Here is a 22,238-nt window from a genome sequence, read left to right on the forward strand (position 1 = left end):
CCTCATAACACACAGCATTCTTTTTTCTCCTGGGCACAGCAATCAGGCCATCCTCTGTGCGGGGAGTCCTTCCCTAGAATCCAGGGTTCCCACCTCTAAGACATCAGGGGTTTTTTTTCTCTCCTCAAATCCAAATGTCCTATCTTCAGAGCCCCATCTGCTCCAGACTCCCAGAAGCTGGAATATCCCGAAGACCACCACCCCCACTCCGAACCCGCCCCACTTCCTCCTTCAACCTGGCAGTCTGGGCCCAATACATCACCTCTTTCAGAAGAAAGGAAGAAGCAGCGAAGGCAAACGACCACCCGTAGCGATAGTGAAAGTATTGCTCAGAGCTGCTGGGCCTGTTCATGACCTCATCGTTGATGCTAGAGATGTATAGAACCAAGCCCACCACCAAGGAGAGGCCTGAGGGGAGAAGGATGCCAGGACCATGAGAAGGGAGCATTCCCAACCGCTCAGTGCTTCCCTCTCCCCTCTGCCTTATATCTAGGACTAACCCTGGCACATTCTCCCCAAAACGCTATGCAAGTTCTGTCTGAACAATGCCCTCAGCCCTCACTGGGATTCTAAGCAGATGCTCTATTACTGAGAGCATCCCAACACACACACACACACACACACACACACACACACACACACACACACACACAATGCCCTCAGCCCTCTCACTGGGATTCTAGGCAGATGCTCTATTACTGAGAGCATCCCAACACACACACACACACACACACACACACACACACACACACACGAAACCTCTCAGCAGAGGATTCTAGGCAAGCACTTGCTGAGTCACAGCCTAGCCCCTCACTGGTGGAATCAAGACAAGAATGAATTCTGTCAGTCAGCTTCTGGCCCTCCTAGGAAGGTACTCTACCACTGAGCCATGTCACCAGTCTCTCACTGGTGGAGTCGATGAAGGAGTGCTGTACCTGAGCCATGCCTGCACACTGGTGGAATCTAGGGAAGAGTTCTATCACTGAGCCTTGATACATAACCGGTGAATTCTAGGCAGGAGCTCTATCACTGAGCGATATCCCCAGCCTTCTTTTCACTTTTTATTTTGAAACAGGGTCTCAGTAACTTGCCCAGACAGGCCTGGAACTTTTTTTCAAAAAGATTTATTTATCATATATAAGTACACTGTAGCTGTCTTCAGACACACCAGAAGAAGGCATCAGATCTCATTACAGATGGTTGTGAGCCACCATGTGGTTGCTGGGATTTGAACTCAGGACCTCTGGAAGAGCAGTCAGTGCTCCTAACCACTGAGCCATCTCTCCAACCCGGCCTGGAACTTTTGAACCTCTGGTCTCAGCCTCCCATGTAGCTGTCATGACAAGGTTAGGTTTCACTTCTGGGTTTTGAACAACCTTCTGTTTCAGGGCTTGGTTAGGTGCAGAGAACCTAGAGATGAGTCCACCAACTGCCCTCACCCCACCCCACACCTGCCGTCTGAGATCTCAGTGCACCTGAAAGAGGTTAAGGGCAGGATAGTGACCACCCATTCTATGCATAGTGACATGTGCTACAAAGCTCATGTCACTGAACATTATGCGGTCCCCAAGAGGCACAAAGCCATCTGGGGTAAGAACAACCAGGGGAACAACAAAGAAATACATCATTGTTCAGGAGGATGAGATCCACAGAAGGGAGATCTTTTTGAAGGGCCAAATAAGGTGAAGACAATACCATGTGTGAACCTGTGGCCTGAACACACACACACACACACACACACACACACACACACGAATGTGTATATGCACACATATAAAGCGAAGTGTTCTTAGAAGAGCTGGAAAGATGGCTCAATGGTTAAGAACACTGGCTGCTCTTCTGGAAGATCTGGGCTTAAAATCTCTGCACCACAGTGGCGGCTCACAACTGTCTATAACTCCTGTCCTGAGGATCTGGTAAATTCAGTCAAGGAGGTAAAAGTCATGGTAATATGTGAGTTGTGTTTTATGTGAAACACACCCCAAATGTTGAAAGTCTGTAAATTTCATGCCTATAAAACGGCTCGGTGGGTAAAAGTGCTTGCTGACAGCCCTGAAGACCCGAGTTTGAACCCCAAGATATAAATGAAAGAGAGAACTGATTCCTACAAGTTGTCCTTTGACCTCTAAATGAGCAATGTGGCATTTGCACAAATTTCCTCAATAAATAAAGAAAGCAATACACTCCTTAGGGGCTGGAGTGATGGCTCAGCAGTTAAGAGCACTTGTTTCTCTGACAGAGGATCCAAGTTCAGTTCCCAGTGCCCACACTGTAGATCACAACTGTCTGTAACTCCAGTGCCAAGGTATCTGATGCTCTCGTTTGTCCTCCACAGTCACTGCACACAATGCACAGACATTCATGCAGAAAAAGCAAACAAGCCAACAGCAACAAAACTACAAGTGAATTCATTTTTTAAAACAATCCTGACAATATCTCTCCAAAGATATGAATACTACATATGCACACCTTTCCTTTCTTTCTACATATGTATGTATGTATATGTGTATATATGTATATATAAAATCATCATTGGAAAATATGGGAAAGTGTTAAGATGGGCAGTGTTGGTGCACACCTTTAATGCCAACAATGGGCAGGCAATAGAGACAGGTGGACCTCTGAGTCTGAGGCCAGTCTGGTCTACAGAGTTAGTTCCAGGATACCCAGGGCTACACAGAGAGAACTGTCTCAAAAAAAATAAATAAAACGAGGGAGAGGGGAAGAAAGAAAAGGAGAAGAGGAGAGGGGGAAAGGGAAGAGGAAAAACAAGGGGATGAGGAAGAGGACAAAGGGAAAGTGTTGAGTGAAGAAGAAGAGAAGAAAAGATGGATAAAAAAGAGAAGGAGAAAGTTTGGGCATAGTTCAATGATAGAGTGCCTGCCTACAGTGCATGAAACCCTGAGTTCAAATCCCAATATTACATATAAGCATGAATAGTCTTTCATACCTGTAATCCCTGCATTTGGGGAGCAGAGGCAGAAGGATCAGAAGTTCAAGGACAGCCTGGACTATACAAGACTTTGTCTCCAAAATCCATCAATCATTCAATAAATAAAATGTAAAATGAAAGAAAACACAAAATGTACATAAGAATGTATAGAATAGGGTTGGGGATTTAGCTCAGCGGTAGAGCGCTTGCCTAGCAAGCGCAAGGCCCTGGGTTCGGTCCCCAGCTCCGAAAAAAAGAAAAAAGAAAAAGAAAAAAAAAGAATGTATAGAATATATTTTTTTTATTTGTTGTTTTGAGAAAGTCTGTCTGTGTAGCCCTGGCTATCCTGAAACTCAGTATGTAGACCAGGCTGGCCTCGAACTCATAGAAATCTTCATGCCTCTGCAACTCAAGCACGGGAGTTAAAGGTGTTCACCACCGTACCTGGCTTAGAATGTACTGTTAAGCATGAAAGGAGGGATCATCTTAAAATGTATTTACCAGATGGTGTGTGTGGAGAGGGATGTTGTACCTAACACAGCAAACATATGGTGCTTAAAGGACAGCTATGTGGAGTTCACTCTTTCCCTCCACTTATGTGGTTTCTGAGGATCAAACTCAGATCACCTTAAAAATAGAGTAGGATGGCTGGAGAGATGGCTTAGTGGTTAAGAGCCCTGGCTGCTCTTCAAGAGGACCCGGGTTCAATTCTCTGTTCAACAACGGCAGCTCGCAACTGTCTATAACTCAAGTCCTAGGGACATGATGACCTCTTCTGGCTTCTGTGGGCACCAGGCACATGTATGATACCCAGACATACAGTCAAAACACCCATACACATAGAAACTATTTTGTTTTTAACAAAAAGAATACAGTTGAACTGGGCAGCAATCCCAGCACTCAGAAGTTTGAGGTCAGTGTGGTCTATCAAGTTCCAGAACAGCCAGCTCTACACAGAGAAACCCTGTCTTGGGAAAAAAATAAAAAGAATACAGTAGTAGGGCTCGAGCGATGCCTCAGTGTTTAATGGCACTTACTGCTCTTGCAGAAGTTCATGGCTAGGGACCAGAGAGATGGCTTAGCTGTTAAGAGCACAGACTGGGGTTGGGGATTTAGCGCAGTGGTAGAGCGCTTGCCTAGCAAGTGCAAGGCCCTGGGTTCGGTCCCCAGCTCCGGAAAAAAAAGAAAAAAAAAAAAAAGAGCACAGACTGTTCCTTCAGAGGTCCTGAGTTCAATTCCCAGCAACCACATGGTGGCTCACAACCATTCGTAATAGGATCTGATGCCCTCTTCTGGTGTGTCTGAAGACAGCCACAGTGTATTTATATAAAGAAAAAATAAAAAGTTCATGACCAGCCTGATCTACTGTGAGTTCAAAGCCAGCTTGAGCAACCTAGTAAGACCATTGTTAAAATAACAAAGGAGGAAAGGGGGTGGGGGGTGGCTCGGAGTGTGACTCAGTGGTAGAATGTTTGCCTAGAATCCCCCAGTGAGGGGTAGAGGATGTGGACACAGAGGAGACTTGCCTAGCATGCGTGAGGCCCTAAATTCAATCCTCAGTGTTGAAACGGGTGGAGGGGGGGATCCATGTGCATCTGCTTGTTTTTGCAAAAATAAGCATGAGGAGGGAAGCTGACAAACAAGAGAGGATGATTGCATCAGGGAGGAGGTAGATCAAGGAGTCGAGGAAAAGTACACAAGTTTGCATGATTTTGATCCCTGGAATTATGTTAGCATTTTATACATTCAAGGAATAAACCCAAAGCCAGGTGTGATGGTGGAAAGCTTGCTGAATAGAGGGAGGGAGGGCTGGAGACCAGCCTAAGCTACACAACAAACTGTCTCCAAGGCAAAGCAAGCCAAAGCAAACAAACAAATGATAACAACAATAAATAAATGAAAACAAGAGTGGGGAACAATCGCGGTAACTTTGCATTCCCTTCTTCCCTGCTTCCCTCTTTTGTTGTTGTTATTGTTGTTGTTGTTGTTGTTGTTGAAGGATAGGCTCTCCCTTGCTATGCACCACAGCCTGTCTTCAAGCTGTTGATCCCCCTGCCTCCAACTCCTGAGTGTAGATTCCATAAGCATGCCACCACACCTGCCTCAACTTCTTTCCTAATTCATTCCCTCAAGGGAACAGCCTCCCTTAAGAAACACCTCCTCCAAAGCCAAGGACACAAGCCAAGGACGGGGAAAGTGTCCTTTTGTCCAAAAACAAGAAAGAACAGCCAGAAAGTGGTGGCGCACATCTTTAATCCCAGCAATTAGGAGTCAGAGGCAGGCAGACTCTTGAGTTTGAGGCCAGTCTGGTCTACAGAGCTAGCTCCAGTTCTCTAGCCAGGGCTACGCAGAGAAACCCTGTCTTGAAAAGCACAAAACACATGTGGCTGGGTTGACCATAGTGGCACAAGCCTTTAATCCCAGCACTCGGAAGGCAGACGCAGGATCTCTGTGAGTCTGAGGCCAACTCATGGTTAGATTTTGTTTGTTTCTTGAGACAGAGTCTCCTCTTTGTAGCCCTGGCATTCCTGGAATTAGTTGTCTTCGTTGGCCTCGAACTCACAGAATTAAGTTGAGTTTGATCCCAAGTTTCTGTGTACATGTTTGTGTGTTCATGCATGTGTATCTAAACATATACCGATTGCTTATTTGATGTAGGATCTCCTTATATTAACCCAAATTCTATACAGTTTCTTTTTTTTATTTGAAATATGGTCTCCACTTAGCCCAGACTGGGTGGAACTTGCTATATAGCTAAATATGACCTTAACCTCTGTAATTCTTCTGTCTCCACCTCCTGGGGTGACAAGTGCATGGCCAAGCCTGACGTATGCATTGCTGTGGAGGGAAACCAGTCTCATCAGTGCTAGACAAGCACTCCACAAACAGAGCCACATCGTCAGCAACAGATATGTCCTTTTTAATTAGGCAAATGAAATGGCCCATTGGGTCAAAGTGCCACACAAGCCTAATGACCTAAGCCCAATCCTCAGACCATGATGCAGAGAGAGACACGGCTCCTGAAAGTTGTTCTGTGACCTGCACACTCAGTGGCAAAAGCAAATCTGCATCCATGCAAACATATATACAACGACAATAATAATAGAAGACAACGAATACATTAATAAAAGAATAGGAGGAAAAGGTTGTTCAGTAACATACCCATCTGCACACGTATTTGGAAAGGTAGTTACAAGATAACAGATGTTGACAATGCCGGTTGTAACAGCAGTTCTAAGTATCACCATCAGGGGCTGGAGAGATTGCTCAGAGGATCAGGGCAAGAGACTGGCTGCTCTTTCAAAGGACTCTTGTTTGATTCCCAACACCCACATGGCAGCTTAAACATCTGTAACAACAGGTCTAAAGGGATCTAATACTTCTGCCTTCTGAGATCACCGTACTCATATACACATAACCACACACAGAGATAAATATAATTAAAAGTAAATTAAATATGTTTTAAAATTACATATATATACATATATATATATTCAAAGGATAACAAACGCTCCTCATTGAATCCGTACCTACTAATTACTGAAAGATTGAAAGCGTCTTTCTCAGCTAGGAGGGTAGTTAGATTGGTAGTGATTGTCCAGCACACACCAAAGTTTTGGTTCTGGCCCCAGCACCATATTAACCAGGCCTGGTGGTGCAGATCTGTCATCCTAGCACAAGCGTGACAGAGGCAGGATCAAGGCCATCATTAACTACGTAGTGAATTTGAGCCCAGCCTGGGCTACATAAAACCCTGTGTCAAAATAAGCAAAGAAAAGACACATCCTTTCCTTGATTTCTTGACACATCAGGTATCACTTTGAGCAAGCTAGGATCACTGGTACCCAGCAGACAGACTCTCAGCGCCAGGTGTCAGAGGGTGAGTAAGCTGCTCCTTCCTTCCTATGTTCCCACTGAAAATGTGTGACCTGAATCCGCAGGGATGAACATTGTGGGGCTGCCCTCTACAATGAAAACGTCAACATGAAAGAGTATTAGAAAAGTGACAGAACTTTATAAAAGATGAAGAGAGAGCCACTGGAGTACTCGGAGCAGCACAGAGATGCGGTTGGGGCGCGCAAGGGCCCCTGGCCGCTCAGGAAGTCAATGAAACACAGGCAAATCGAACCCTGAGAATCAGAGGGGAGATATCCCAGGGTTCTGTGCGGTGCCATCCTTCCTGTTGTGACCACCGTGAAAGCAGCAGCCGTGGCCCTGTGCTGCCCCATGGCCTTGGGCTTCAACAAAGGCCGCAAGGTAACGAAGAAGGTCAGCAAGTCGAGGCACAGCCTCACCAAGCACAAATTCCCAGGGATCACGAGCGGCTACATAGGCCGTGGAGCTGCTCAAAATGTCGAAGGACAAGTGCGCGCACAAGTTCTTCAAAGAGGAGATAGCCATGCGCATTCGCCCCGGAAGTAAGTGAGAGAAGCTGAGCAATGTGCCGGTGGCCACGAGGAGCGCAGTGGCCAAGAAACGATGACACCACCACCCCCTAAATGTTTATGCTGCGAAAAAAAAAAAAAAACCACCACCACCATCAACAACAACAAAAGCTGAGGCAACATGTCCTCGTGCGCATTCTTTGAGCAGATTTCCTGAGTGCACAGGAGCGTCTCAGGTACTTTAATCTGCTCCTCTCAGTTTCTAAAAACTGATCCAGTAAGGACAAGTTTGTGTCTGTTAAAGAGAAGGCCTGAACACACAGCAAACGTAGGCAGTCTAGTTAGGAAAAAGAAACGGAAGTAGATGCCTGCCTGTGGTAGAGATTAGGGATTGAGGACCTGCCCCTGTCTGAGGATTTGCAGGCAGGTGATAGTTGCTAGGTCAGGGAGAGGAGAAAACATTTTCTTCAGCGATGTAATCACTGGTAGGGAGCCCACGCTCTTGTAAATAATCCCTCAAGACGTTGTAGAAATACTGATAAAATACAGTGGGTCACAATAAATAAACAAAAAATAATAAATAAATGAATAAACAGATAAATAAATAAATGCAGCGAAACAAAACCACGGGCTGACAGAATGGCTCACCAGTTAAAAGAGTGTGTGGCCAAACTTGATAACCTGAGTTTGAGTCCTAGCTCCCACATAATTGAAGGAGAGAAATGGGTGTTGGGAGTTGTCCGATGACTTCTACACATGTTCCTTTGCACCCATGTAATTAAAAAACATTAAACATAAAAACAGAAAGCCTTGGCCTCCAGAATTTTAGAATTAAAGGTGTGCACTACCATGTCAAGTTAAAAAAATAAATAAACAATAAAATATAAAAGCAACTAGGAAAAAGGAGATCAATAGGTGGGGAAAGAAAAGTAGAGGTGATGATGAAACCAAGAGTGGTGGCAAACTCCTTTAATCCAAGTAAGTACTTGGGAGGCAGAAGCAGACGGATCTCTATGAGTTTGAGACCAGCCTGGTCTACAGAGTGAGTTCCAAGATAGCCAGAGCTACACTGAGAAACCCTGTCTTGAAAACAATACAAAAAAAAAAAAAATAGAAAACAAACAGAAAACCCAAAGTTAAAATTTAGAGTTCAAGGATCCATATTCAGTGGGCAGTGATGGCGAACTCCTTTAATCCCAGCACTTGGGAGGCAGAAGCAAGAGAAGTTCTGGGAGTTTGATGCTAGCCTAGTATACAAAGTGAGTTCCAGGGAAGCCATCACTGTTACACAGAGAAACCCTATCTCAGGGGTGGGGGTGGAGGAAGCCATATTCATTCAAGAGGCCTCTTTTGGCCTTCTTTTCTGTTCTGAGTCTGGTCGTGGTAATGTTGCAAAGAGACCAGGAGTGCCGTGGATTTATGGATGATGGGCAGCCACACAAGGAGAAGGATGCTGAGCTGAAGAGAGAGGAAGGATGCTACCCATGGCAAGCTACAGGCAAGCCCAGTGCCAGAAGGAGCAACAAACAGAAGTGCCGGGGTGTGGTTGTTCATGTCTCTAACCCCAGCACTCAGAAGGCTGAAGCAGGCAGATGACTGTGAGTTGGAAGACATCTTGGGCTACAGAATGAGACTCTAAAACTAAAAACGTAAAAATAAAATTAACAGTGGGCCACAGAAATGGCTCAGCAGGCCTGTGACCAAGCCTGGCTACTTGAGTTCAATCCTCAAAATTCGCACAGCGGAAACAGAGAAATTACTCGAGCAAGCTGACCTCTGACCTCCACTAAGGTTTCAGCTACTCCCTTCCTGACAGCTGTATGTTCTGCTCCAGTTGTGTAAGGTCTTAGGAAATGCTAGATAGTGTACAGAGGTGAGAAGTTGGCTGAAGCTTCACTTACGCAGCTATGGAGACATTGCAATCCATGCTGGGATGAGGGCTTTTAGTACCTCTGCTTTGGGGGTCACCCACACTTCTACAGGTAACTCTTCAGCCATGTTCCTACAGAAAGTAGCCCTACCAACATACCTGCAAGCAGCCCCTAAGCCACCCTCCTGAAAATAAACCCATGAGTTCCCTAAGCTAGAATTTAGTCATTACTTTGGTCCTTCATTGGTGGCTATCTTGAGAGAATAGACATTTGTTAACACCTGCCTGAGAGAAGAGAATGCAAACACTATCTGAAAAGATGCAACTACTTCCTGAAGAGAAGGACCACAAAGCTCGCAGCAGCGCCTTTTTCCTTCTTTTTGCCAGTCATGTTTAAGTCCCAAGTCCAGGTATAACTTCCAGAATACAGAAGAGACAGGAAAGACCAACATGCTAAGCAAGGAAACTGATAAATGCAGGGTGGGAGGGGGATATTCTACAGAAACCCTGCCCTGAAGTATTGTGCATGGATCAGAGATTAATCCTTGCAGCAGCAGCAGCAGCAGGAGAGAGAGAGAGAGAGAGAGAGAGAGAGAGAGAGAGAGAGAGAGAGAGAGAACACCAGACACCAGACTCGCTGCATCTCCTGATAGAACCGTAATAGCCCCATCTATCATGTAACCCAGCCTGGCCTTGAACTGTCAGTGTAGTATGACCTTGCATCCCCAATCCTTTTGTCTATCCCCGAAATGCTGGAATTACAGATGCCTGCCAAGCACACCCAACTTTAGGTAGTGGTGCTCTTGACAAACAATAAGAAATCAAACCCAGACTTTTTCTTTTTTTTTTTTTTTTTTTTTTTGGTTCTTTTTTTTTGGAGCTGGGGACCGAACCCAGGGCCTTGCGCTTCCTAGGTAAGCGCTCTACCACTGAGCTAAATCCCCAGCCCAAACCCAGACTTTTTCAAGCTTCTTCCAAATCCTAGTTTACAAAGATGGATGGATGTGTTCAACCACAGAGTGGAATGTCTTTAGAAAACCACAGAACAAGAGGATCCTACACCACAAATTGCCATGTCTCTTCCCCCCCCCCCCGACCACCACCACCAAAACCCCCACAAATGACAGGAAAGAAGGGGAGGAGGGAGGGAGGGAAAAAGGGAGGAAGGTGGCTCTTGAGGTAAAGGTGCATGCTGCCAGGCCTGATGACCTGAGTCCAATTCCTAAAACCCACATGTCAGACAGAGAGAACCAGCTTCCTGAAGTTGGTTCCTCTGACCCCTTACATGTGCTGTGGTGCACACCCGCACATCCACATTCATGGATAAATAAATGTAATAATATTTTTTAAAAGGAAAAAGAGAGACCGTCTGAGCTCAAAGGAGGCTTTGGAGAGCTATCAAGCAAATGCCCATGTGTAATTTACATACTGATTTGCAACGTGCTCACAGTGAAAAGGCATTTATGAGACCAGTGTGTGCGGGAGTGGGGTGGGGAGGGGAGGGGGATGAACATTAGGTATTAGACGGCATTAAGCTAACCCTCTTTGCTTTGTTCGTTCAGGCTTTGTCGCCGCACCACGCGTGGCCAGTGTGGCGGGTGTAAATACAAGAGTACTTCTCACTCAGAGACATACTGAAATACGCAAGGACAAAATAAGTTGCTGATGTCTATGCCTGGCTTTAAAATAAGGCAGAAGTATGGAAAGGGGACATGGCAGTGTTTGACTAAAAAAAGATCCGCCATATGCTGGCAATTGTGGGAACCAAATGAAGGGCGCGCAGGATTCCCTTATACTATTTTTTCCGTGTTTTAAAAGTCAATGTTGGAGTGGGGCAGGAAAAGAGCGGTAGAGCACTATAGTATACACCAAATTAACAAAATAAAACCATGAGGCTAGGCCACATCCTGGTTCTGAGGGAAAACCTAAAGAACAGCCTTTCTCTTTCTCCCCTCAACGCTACTGAACCCAGAGCCTCAAGGAGGCATGCGCACAATCCCCAAGCTACTTCACCAACCCTAGGAAAGATATTCTTGAAAGAAACGGGACAGTAAGAAAATGGATTGAGAAAACTGGGCCAGCAAGAAGGCTCAGCGGGAAAAAGTGCTTGTCGCTAAGCCTGATGGCCTAAGTTCAATCCCTGGGTACCACAGGATGCAAGGAGAAAACTGCCTCCCAAAAGTTACCCCCTGATCTTCACATGTGGTAGGTCACACATGTATGTGCACATGCATATGCACTGTATAAATATCTAATTTTTGAAAAACAGAAGAAAATAAATAAATTATATTAATACAAGTATTGTCAAATTTTAGGTGTGGTATGGCACCATGTTCATGCAAAAGAATGTGTTCTTGTAAGATCCTTGAAACTGAACTGTATGGATGATACGTGTGTGCACATGTTCTATGTGCTTGGACACATGTATGTATGTATGTATGTGAGTGTGTGTGCATCTGGGTACCAGGGGTCAATACTGGATGGACATCTTCCTCAGCCCTAGTTTTTCCTCACCACCTTAGTTTTTTGAGACAGGATCTCTCACTGAACTTAAGAGATCATTGATTAGACTAGACTAGCCTGGCTGGCCAGGGAGCTGCCAGGATCCTCTTGTCTCTACTTTCCAGTGCTGGGTTTTCAGATGTGTGCTCCAAACAAGAGTTTTACGTGGGTGCTGTGGATTGAACTCAGGTCCTCATGCCTGTGTGGCAAACACCTCACCCACTGAACCATCACCCCAGCCCCAGGCAAATGACCCAATACGTACAATTTCATTTCTTCTTTTCTCTGCAAACTGCTTTCTCCTGCCATTTTGAAACAAGATCTCAGTCTGTACCCCTAACTAGCCTTGAACTTGCAACCCTCAAGCCTCTATGTCTTTGGGTCGGGGCAGGTGGCAAAGTTTCTGAGTGTTGGTAGCCCTAGCTATCCTGGAACTCACCCTATACTCCAGGCTGGCCATGAAATCAGAGATCCCCTTGCCTCTGCCTCTGTTGGGATTAAAGGTATGCACCACCATGCCAGCTCTACCTCCACTCCGGAATGCTAGGATTACAGATGTGTACCACCATACCTGGCTCCTAAACTTATTTTCAAGTGGTAAAGAAATAAACGTAATTGGTAACTGAAACTACTCAGCAGGCAACGGCAGGAGGATGCCAAGTGGAAGGTTTGCCTGGACTACAAAAGGGTTCACCTGGGCAGTACAGTAGGACTGGATCACAACGTCAAAAATATAAAAAAAAGCCAGGCTGTGGTTCAGTGGTAGAGCATTCGTTGGCACATGGGAGATCCTGGGTTCAATCTTCAGTGCTGTAAGGGGTGGGGGTGTGCAAGTGTGTGTGTGTGTGTGTGTGTGTGTGTGTGTGTGTGTGTAAAGGAGGGAACTGGAGAGATGATACAGCTCTGAGGTGCACTTCCTGCCCTTCCAGAGGACTCAAATTCAGTTCCTGAAGGTTAGACAACTCACAGCCACCAGAAACCCCAGTTTCAAGGAATTTGACGCCGTCTTCTGGCCTCTAGTGGTACTGCACCCATATGTGCTTGTGTGCAGAAAAGGTGTGGGAAAAGGAGAAAGGGGAGAATGGAGTATTTAAAAGTCGGAGGATTCAAACAGGTGAAGAAAATTATCCCTTCCTCTCATTTTACCCAGTCTGCCTTATTTAATTAATTAATTAATTAATTAATTAACTAATTTTGTGAGCTGGGAGTGGAGGCATACCGAAGAGTGAGTATGACGGTAGAACGTGCAGGAGTTGGTTCTCTCCTTCCAGCACGTTCTCCCGAGGATAGAAGCCAGGTCTTCAGGCTGGCAGCGACCATCTTCACTTGCTGAGCTGTCTCACTGGCCCCTAATTGTTTTCACTGTAGCACTCACAACTCCCAAACACCTGCCGTCTCTCTGCGTCACGTTTGTTCTTGCACATTGCTCCCTGCCGTCTCACTAGGAGGCGTATCAACTCTATAATTCTGGGAATGAGTTCAACCCCTTTTCCATTGCACTCCTAGGATCTAGCACAGTATTCAGCACATATAAGACAGTAGTCTGGAACTTCTGGAGGATTCCATTAGCTCCTCTTGTCTCCCTGCCACCCTGTAGCAATGGAGATTGAATGTAGGGGCTGCAGAATACTAGGAAGATGCTCTACCACTGAGCCACACTCCTTAACCCCCTCTGGGGGGGATTCTAGGCAGGTGCCCTAATATTAAGCCCTACTCCTAGCTCCTCAGTAGGGGATTCTAGGATGTGTTCTGCTGCTAAATCATACCCCAGACATTCTAAACAGGAAGCACTCTACAGATAAACTATCTCCTTAACCTTTTTTAAAAATGTACTTTACTATTTAAATATCGGTGTCTGTGAATACATGTACAAATGTGGATAGAGTGGCCATCCAGAAAAGGTCATCAGACCCCTTAGAGTTGGAATTACAGGCTATTGTGAGTTATCAGACATAGGTGTTTGGAATCAAACTCTGTTCTCTTTTTGGGGAGTACCAGAGCTGTCATTCATTCACTCCCCAAATTCTTCAGCATATCCTCCCTACTAAAAACTCATATGCGCTCTTCAGACACAAGTGGAAGCACATTTGACAAGTTTCCAGGTGGGCTAGGGGGACGCCTCTGTGGTTAAACTGTAAATGCCTGATGGATGTGGTGGTCTGCTTGTAATTTCAGTCTGAGAAGTGGAAACAGGGAATCTTAGAACAGGCTGTCCAGTGACACTAGTCATATCAGTGAGCTCTGGGTTTGATTGAGACACCCTGCCTCAAAGAATAAGGTGGAAAAGTGATCAAGAATGATTCTGGACATGAGCCTATGCCTCCACATGCATGCACACACCTGAACTTGCACCTCAGCCATATGCACACATGGGGGGGGGTGGGAGGAGTAAGGAGAAAGAAAAAGAAAAGGTGCATGTCCTTTAGAGTATATCTGAAAGAATCAGGTAAGAAAATGATAAAATGAGACTCTTGATAATAAGGAGTATGAACAGTATGTATGTGAATGAGGGTGTGGCTCAGTTTGTAGACTGCTGGACCAGCATGAACTAAGCTCTGGGTTCATTTCTTAGCATCATATACCCCAGACATGGTGGTCCGTGTTTGTAATCCCAGTATCAAAGATGTTGAGGCAGAAGGATCGGGAGTTCAATGTCATTTTTGGTTACATATGGTTCTATAGTGAGTTCCAGGCCAGCCTGGGTAAAAGGACCTGCCCTGCAAGCAGGAGGACCTGCATTCAAATCCTCTGAATGTACATAAAACTCAACCATGGCTGTGCCTGTAACCCCAGCATCTGGTCACAGGACAGGCAGATCCATCCTGAGAGCCCACAGACCATGCAGTGGAGCCCAAAAGACAAATATCTCAGTCAGGGAGAGATCCTGTCTAAAGATAATAACATAGAACTGGGTTCAGTGGCTCATGCCTTTAATCTCATACTTGGAAAACAGAAGCAGGAGGATCTCTGAGTTTGAGGCTAGCCTAGTCTACAGAGTGAATGGGTTCCTGGATAGCTGAGGCTACCCAGAGAAACCCTGTCCCCCCCCCAAAAAAATGGACAAAATCACAGGAAGCAACAGGGAAAACCTGTCCACATCTTGTTCTGGCCTCTGCATGTGTGAACCCACATTCCCATGAGTAAAATGCACACACATATACACAAAGATATACACATACATACACACACATACACACATATATGTAAATACACACATACACACACATGCATACAAACACACATACACACATTTATACATGCATTATGTATACATGCATGTCTACACACATGCATACAAACATACATATATATACATATACATGTATATATACATACACACATGCATACACACATGTGTGCACACACATACACAAAAACCACACATACATACACATACATGCATGCAGACATATATACTGACATATATACATACATGTATACACACATACATACATATACACACATATACACACAAACATACACACACATGTATACACACATACACATATGTATATACACATATATAAACACACATGTATACACATATATTCACATATGCATACACACATAAACATATACCCACATATACATATTCACATACATAAATACAAACAGACATGTATATACAATACATACACACATACATACATACATGCATACACACATAAATACACACATACATGCAGATACACACACAGGTACACACACACACACACCACACACACACACACACACACACGTGCGATGAAATGGTTGCCAGTGTAGGGTGACTCCTTTTGCTTACTTGTTACTTTTCACTGGTTGATTGGTTGGTTTGTTTCTTTACATTTATTTATGTAGTGTGTTCTGTGTGCATGGTCAGAGGACAGCCTGTGAGCCAGTTCTTCCAGTCTACCATATGGGTCCTGGGAACCGAACTCAGTCTATCAGTCTTGGTGGCAAGCACTTTTACCCACTGAGCCATCTGCAAACCTCATTTTTTTAGGGTCTCGCCACGTATTTGTCTTAACCTCATTGTTGCCCAGGCTGGTCTCAAACTCAAAGCAACCTTCCTACCTCCAAATAGCTAGAACTACAGGAGTAAACCAGCAAGTCCAGCCAGAAGAGGCAATTTTGCAGAGGGCTGGAGGGTCAGGAAGAGACCCCTGCAGGGAGGAATAATGAAGTGTTGAGGTCCTGTGGTGAAGCTGAGATCTGCATTCTCAAGCAATTGAATGAATTGAATTCAGGGCAGCCAAAGCCACCGGCAATGTGGGGAGTGTTAGTGGGTCACAGTTCTGAGCACCAGCTAGATTCTAAAAGACCTTGTGGGCTGGGAGTGAGCAACGTGGGTGTCTTCTGACACACTGGAAATGCACCGGAGGAATCCAGGAAATCTCGTGACAAGCTGTGCATGACTTGCAGTGAGGCTGTCTGTCCTGCCTCAGAGTCTAGGCATTCACAGTAGATTTCTCCTCACAGGACCTACTAGACTGGACAGCTGATGAATGAATGTTAAAGCAGATGCAGGACTGGGGGTGATGCTCGGTTGGTAGACTGTTTGCCTAGGGTGACGACTCTAGATTCAGACCCCATCGGTACATTAAACAGGTACAATGTGTTAAGCTGTAGTTCCAGAGGACGGGAAGAGGCAGGAAGATCAGAACACTCCCAGCTACACAGCAAGTACAAGGTCATTCCAGAATAGGTTTGGGAATTTTCTTTTTAAATCAAATGTACAGACTGTGCTTTGGAACTGGTGTGAAGACAGGGTGTGTGTATGTCTATTGTGACCCGCCAAAGGAAAATCTATGCAAGCCTCGCTGTGGCGGCACGCAAGGCTTTGATTCCAGTGCTGAGGAAGCAAAGCACAGGTGGATGGATATCTTGAGTTCAAGGCCAGCCTGTCTTAGGGCAGCCAGGATATAAAGAAATCCTGCCTCAAAAAACCAGAGAGAAAAGAAAATCTACGCCACCCTGGCCTCCTCCTAGCTGCCCTCCCCAAACAAGTCAGTCAGTCACTGAGTTCTATTGATTCCCTTCCCGTCAATATCCTTCTCTCACGGCTGGAAGACACCTCCAGCCCAGGCCAGACCTCACCCGCTGATGCCTAGACCATTGCGGATGCAGTCCAGCTTCAGCCGTGTGATGGATAAAATTGAATGTCAACTTGATGGACTCTACAGTGACCTGGGAGACAAACTTCTGGATATATGTACAAAGGATTTTCTAGGTTGAGTAAACTGGGGTAGGAAATCTCACCCTAAATAAGGGTGGCGTCATCTCATTGGCTTGGGTCCTGAATAAAAAAAGAGAAGCGATTTGAGCACAGAGTTCATGGCTCCCTGCTTCTGATCACTGATGCAATGTGATTAGTTGCCTCATGTTCTTGCCACCAGGTTAGGCTGCACCCTGCAACCATGAACCAAAGTAAATCCTTCTGTCCTGAAGTTGCTTTTATTAGGTCTTTTGTCTCAACAATGATAACAAGCAAACAAAAACTAATCAAGTCTCTCACTCTCCAGTTATTCTCCAAACCCTTGAGGGATATTTGACAACCAGATACTCCCTTCCTTTCTCCTGCCCCAACCTCCAACACCACGTTCTCCAGTTTTGAGTTCTGATGTTATCAATGATAAACCCTGAAGCGACTCCTGTCTTCACTGGGAACATGGCAATTAGACCACGTCATTCTACTTTTAAACTCTAAGGTATTGATATAATGCATGGAGTTCTGTTCGGTTGGATTTTTGAGATGGGGTCTTGTGTAGCCCAGGCTGGTCTTGATCTCACTACGTAGCCAAGGATGACTTTGAACATCTGATCCTCTTACCCCAACCACCTCCTGAGTAGTGGAATGACACAAGTTTGGTAGCTGTGAGACAAGGTCTCACTACGTAGCCCTGGTTGTCTGGAACTCTTTACATAGTCTATCCCGTCCTTGAACCCATAGAGATCTGCCTGTCTTTGCCTCCTACGCACTACGATTAAAGTTGTATGCCACCATACCCAGTGCTTTTAATGTTCATTCAGAACAGGGTCTTGCTGTGTAGTCTGGGCAGACTGCTCGAAAACTCTGTTTTCCTGCCTTGGCCTCCAGAGAGGTTACAGACATGTGCCCGATAGCTTTGGGAGCTATGACTTCAGTGGGCTGTCACAGAGCTGCAGTGAAAGTGCCTGGTCTGGAATCCCAGACTTATCGCTGACCCACTATTCCTCTGCTTCTGCTTCCACAGGGTTAAATGAAGCTACTGGTCCTGGGGAGACGGCTCAGTGGGCAGAAGTGCCTGTCGTGCATGCCAGACTTCGATCCCTGAAACCCCCAAAGGTGGAAGGAAAGAACTGACTTCCCAAGGCTTTCCTCTGGCCTCCACAACTATGCCTTTGCACTCCTGACCACACAGACATCATATACACACAGACATGCACACAGATAGTAACAGTGACATCGATGATGATAATAAAAACCTTAAATGGAGATACTAATAGTCAAGGAAATAATGCAATTCACATAGGGCAGACCTGCCCAATCCTAAACAAGTCTGTGGTGACACTACCAATACCAACACATGTATGTAATCATCCACTTATTTCTACTTTGTTCCGCTTCTGTTTTTTGTTTTTTGTTTTTTTGTTTTTGTTTTTTTTGTTGTTGTTGTTGTTGTTTTTGAGACAGGGATTCTTGTAGCTCAAGTTGGCCTTGAACTCACTAAGTAGATGTAAATGGGCTTGAACTTGTGATTCTCCTGCCTCCATCTCCCAAGGGCTGGGATTATAGCTGTGCTTTGTTCCTGTGATGCTGAGGACTGAATCTGGGCCAGGGCTTTTGTAAGCTAGATGAACACCCTACCAGTGTACTACTATTATAGTCCTTGCTTAATTCGTGTTCTACTACTGCTGAACACTTACTGTTACAGCCCAAAAACGTCATGCCCATGACTAAGATCAGGGTTTGGACAACTGCAACTCTTCTTCTGTCTGCTTTTGTTTGGTTTGCAAGCTACGGATGGGTTTTACACTTTTAATTTCCTGGTAGAAAAAACAACAACGAAAAGAAATATTTTGTGACACGTTATGGTTTGATTGTGAAATGGACCCCCACGGGTGCATACGTGGAAAGTTTGTCCCCCAGCTGGGAGTGTGATTTTGGAAGCTTGTAGAAACTCTGTGGGGTAAGACTTAGCCTAAAATTAGATCTCTTGGGGATGTGTCCTTGGTAATAGTTTTGTCCTGGCCTGGTCCTCACTCACTGTCTCTGCTTTCTAGCAACTTTGTCCAACTCAACACTTGTTTATGATGGTGGTGATGGGGGAGGGTTTAGATATGCATGCAGGAGATGGAGAGAGAACTCAGTTATGAGTGTGTACTGCTCTTGCAGAGAACCCAGTTCAGCTCCCAGCACCTGTAACTTTAGCTCCAAGGGATCTGATGCCCTCCTCTCTCCTCCACTCCTGTGCACATACCCCAACGCAGATACACAGACACACATAATTAAAAATAAAATAAAATATTTTTTAAAAAGACAAAGGTGTTGGGGGCGAGGGTGCTGGAGAGATGGCTCAGAGGTTAAGAGCACTGACTCTTCTTCCAGAGGTCTTGAGTTCAATTCCCAGCAACCATACGGTGGCTCACAACCATCTGTAATGAAATCTGATGCTCTCAAATAAATCTTCAAATAAAATAAAGTTGATTTTTTAAAAAAAGGACAAAGAGAGAACTGGGTGGGGTGAGAGGCCTGGACTCTTCACCAATCACTCTATGCCTTATTCTCTGAGGCAGAATCTCTGACTGAACTTGAAGCTCATTATTCAGCTAAGTCAGTATGCTTGAAGGACCTCCTGTCTCTACCTCCCCAGTGCTTGGGTTACAGGCAATGCATTGCTCTGGTCACCGTTTGTTTGTGTGTTTGTTTTTTACTGTGGTGCTATGGATTCGAATTCAGGTTCTCAATCTTGCAAGGCAAGCGCTTTACCAACTGAACCATCTCCCCAGCCCCAGTCACAGACCCTTGCTGTCATGATGTGCTACCTCTCCAGGACTACAGCAATAGAGTCAGCCAACCCAACCCATGGAATGAAATCTCCAAAATCATGAGCCAAAGTAACACTTTCCTCTTTGTAAGCTATCTCTCACCTCTCAGAATGAGTTCATCCAGGCAGTAGGGGATTTGAGACCACATCTCTCAAAGGTTATAGCAAGTGACTTAGCTTCTAAAACCACACAAGCTTGAAGAAGGAGCATCAGCAAATACCGCAGGATACGGTGAATAGACTAAACTCTATTTGCTCTAAAATGAATTCAAGAAAGACTCAGTCTGTACATGGTGACATAGGCCTATAATCCCAGCACTAGGGAGGCTGAGGTAGGTGGGTTGCCATGAATTTCTGGCCTACATAGAAAAGTTTGTCTAAGCTCCTCCCTATGTTTCTGTGCTGGGTAGTTCTACCTGGGAAGGGAGTCTTTATTTTTTCGCATTTTAAACTAAGGTACATGAACATTAAATATTTTTATTTGTGTGTTTATATAGAGATTTGTGCATGTGAGTACACAGACCCGTGGAAGCCAGAAGAGGCCAGGTCCTACAGAGCTGGAGTTAAAGAAGGTTGTGAGCTGTCCCAATGTGGGTGTTGGGAACAAACTAAGATCTTCTGGAAGAAGATTTCAGAGCTTTTAATTCTCTCTCTAGCCCCACGAGGAAGGGAGTATTAATGAAGAATTATCTAGATCAGTTTGCCCTGACTGATCATCTGGGGATTGGAGGGGTTGTCTCAAATATTAATTGAGGTGGGGAGATCCATCTTGAATGTGGGCATTTCCTGGGCTAGGCCCTGAGCTATATAAGAGTAGAAGACTCAAGCTGAGAAAGCAAGTAGGAACATGGGTGCTTTTGTTTCTCTCTGCTCTTGACTGCACATGTGATGTGAATGGCTGCTTGGGCTCCCACCTTGCTTTTCCTGAAATGATGGACTAGAATTATAAGCCAAATAAACTTTACTCCTCTAAGTTACTTTTGGTCTGGATGTTTTATTACAATAACAGAAATCAAAGTAGAACACCACACACACACACACACACCACACACCACACACACACACACACACACACACACACACACACACACACACACACACACACACGACATCAGTCTCTCCCATTTGGAGACCAGAAATCTGACTTCCAGCCCCAAAGGCATCATTAATCTGCGGTTTGACCTTGGGCAGACAGTTACTGGTTCACTGCTTACACAGTGGCTTTTAGAATCAGAATACACTTGGTTCAAAGCCCAGCTCTGCCATTGACTGGCTGAATCAACCAGTTCCATTCCTGTGATCTGCAAACAGAGGGACTTTATATACAACATACTGGGTAGATTGAATAAAAGTTCCCATGGGATGCACTCTTGCCCCACTTTCTCTCTCTAGGCTACTATTTTTCCATCGCAGAAATGATGAGCCCTTTCTGTTCTGACACTTTCGGATCGTGATATCCAGCATGTCTTATTTTAGCTCGGTGTCTGGCTCGAATGCTGTGATTTGAGTCTGCACTGAGGCTGCACCCTGCTTTGCTTGGAAAAGGTCTTCTCGGGTTAGGGTGAAGGCTTGGGGAAGGTTTGGCCTCAAGAGAGCTGGGGGAGGAGCAGGGACATCCTTCTGCAACTTCTTCCACAGTGAACTATAAGGACAGACCCAAGTGTAGCCTATGGGAGAGCAGAGTGAAGAGGAAACACCATAGATTGTGACAGATTGCATACCTATATATGAGGAGATGGTTCAGTGGATAAGCATGCGTGGTGTTCAAGCATGAGTACCCAAGTTTGAATCTCCAGTATCTATTTACCAAGTGGGCCTTGGCTACCCACATCTGTAACCCTAGCATTGGGGAGTCGAGGCAGAGACAAGTAGATCCATAGACCTCATTGGAGCCAGTCTAACTGAAATGGTGAGCTTCCCGGACAGTAGTATACCCTTTATCAAGGCAATAATACAGCAAGTGAATGAAGGTCACAACATCCTACTGTGGCTCTACATGTACATGTGTGTAGGGACCCACATACCTCATATGTATCACACACACACACACACACACACACACACACACACACACACACACATATTTAAATATCAGTCAATTATAAGGACCTGACTTGACTTAATTTAAGTAATGATTAATTAATTTGGATTGAATTGGAGGATTAAGTCACAATAAATCAGGGTTAGTTAGATTGGGTCGATGGGACAAAGTATATGGAATTACAGAAAACTGATCTGGAATGAATTGGATTGGACAGAGCTAGAAGGATAAGAAAGACTTCCCAAAGAACTTCGCTCGGATCTCCAGACACCAGCATCATCTGGAAGCAGTACGTGTTGGTGACTTGAATGTGTGGATCTTTGAACCCTCACTTTCTCAGGTGAGCGCTAACAACACCCCATAGACTTTTTCGAGGATGCAGTGTGAGATTACACGTGCTAAAGATAAAGAGCCTTGCACCTCAGAAGACAGAAGGAGCTGTAGATGAAATCTACACTCTAGTTAATGCATGCACTGTGAAGAACACCTGAACTACACC

At 45.1% G+C, this 22,238-nt stretch overlaps 1 protein-coding gene across 2 annotated transcripts in view; it reads right to left on the reverse strand.

Moving 5' to 3' along the window:
• Cacng7 (calcium voltage-gated channel auxiliary subunit gamma 7) overlaps positions 1 to 22,238 on the reverse strand; it is a 31,181-nt gene that overhangs the window by 1,962 nt on the left and 6,981 nt on the right. Inside the window, exon 5 of one of the 2 annotated variants that reach the window (NM_080695.2) lies at positions 263 to 408. In NM_080695.2, coding sequence (NP_542426.1) covers positions 263 to 408 — 146 coding nt within the window. Of the gene's footprint in view, positions 1 to 262; positions 409 to 1,107; positions 1,334 to 22,238 lie in introns of those variants that run through there. The other variant, XM_087596959.1, reaches the window with a different exon arrangement.

The sequence above is a fragment of the Rattus norvegicus genome, chromosome 1 (assembly GCF_021556685.1).
Source record: "Rattus norvegicus strain SHRSP/BbbUtx chromosome 1, alternate assembly SHRSP_T2T, whole genome shotgun sequence".
NCBI lineage: Eukaryota > Metazoa > Chordata > Mammalia > Rodentia > Muridae > Rattus > Rattus norvegicus.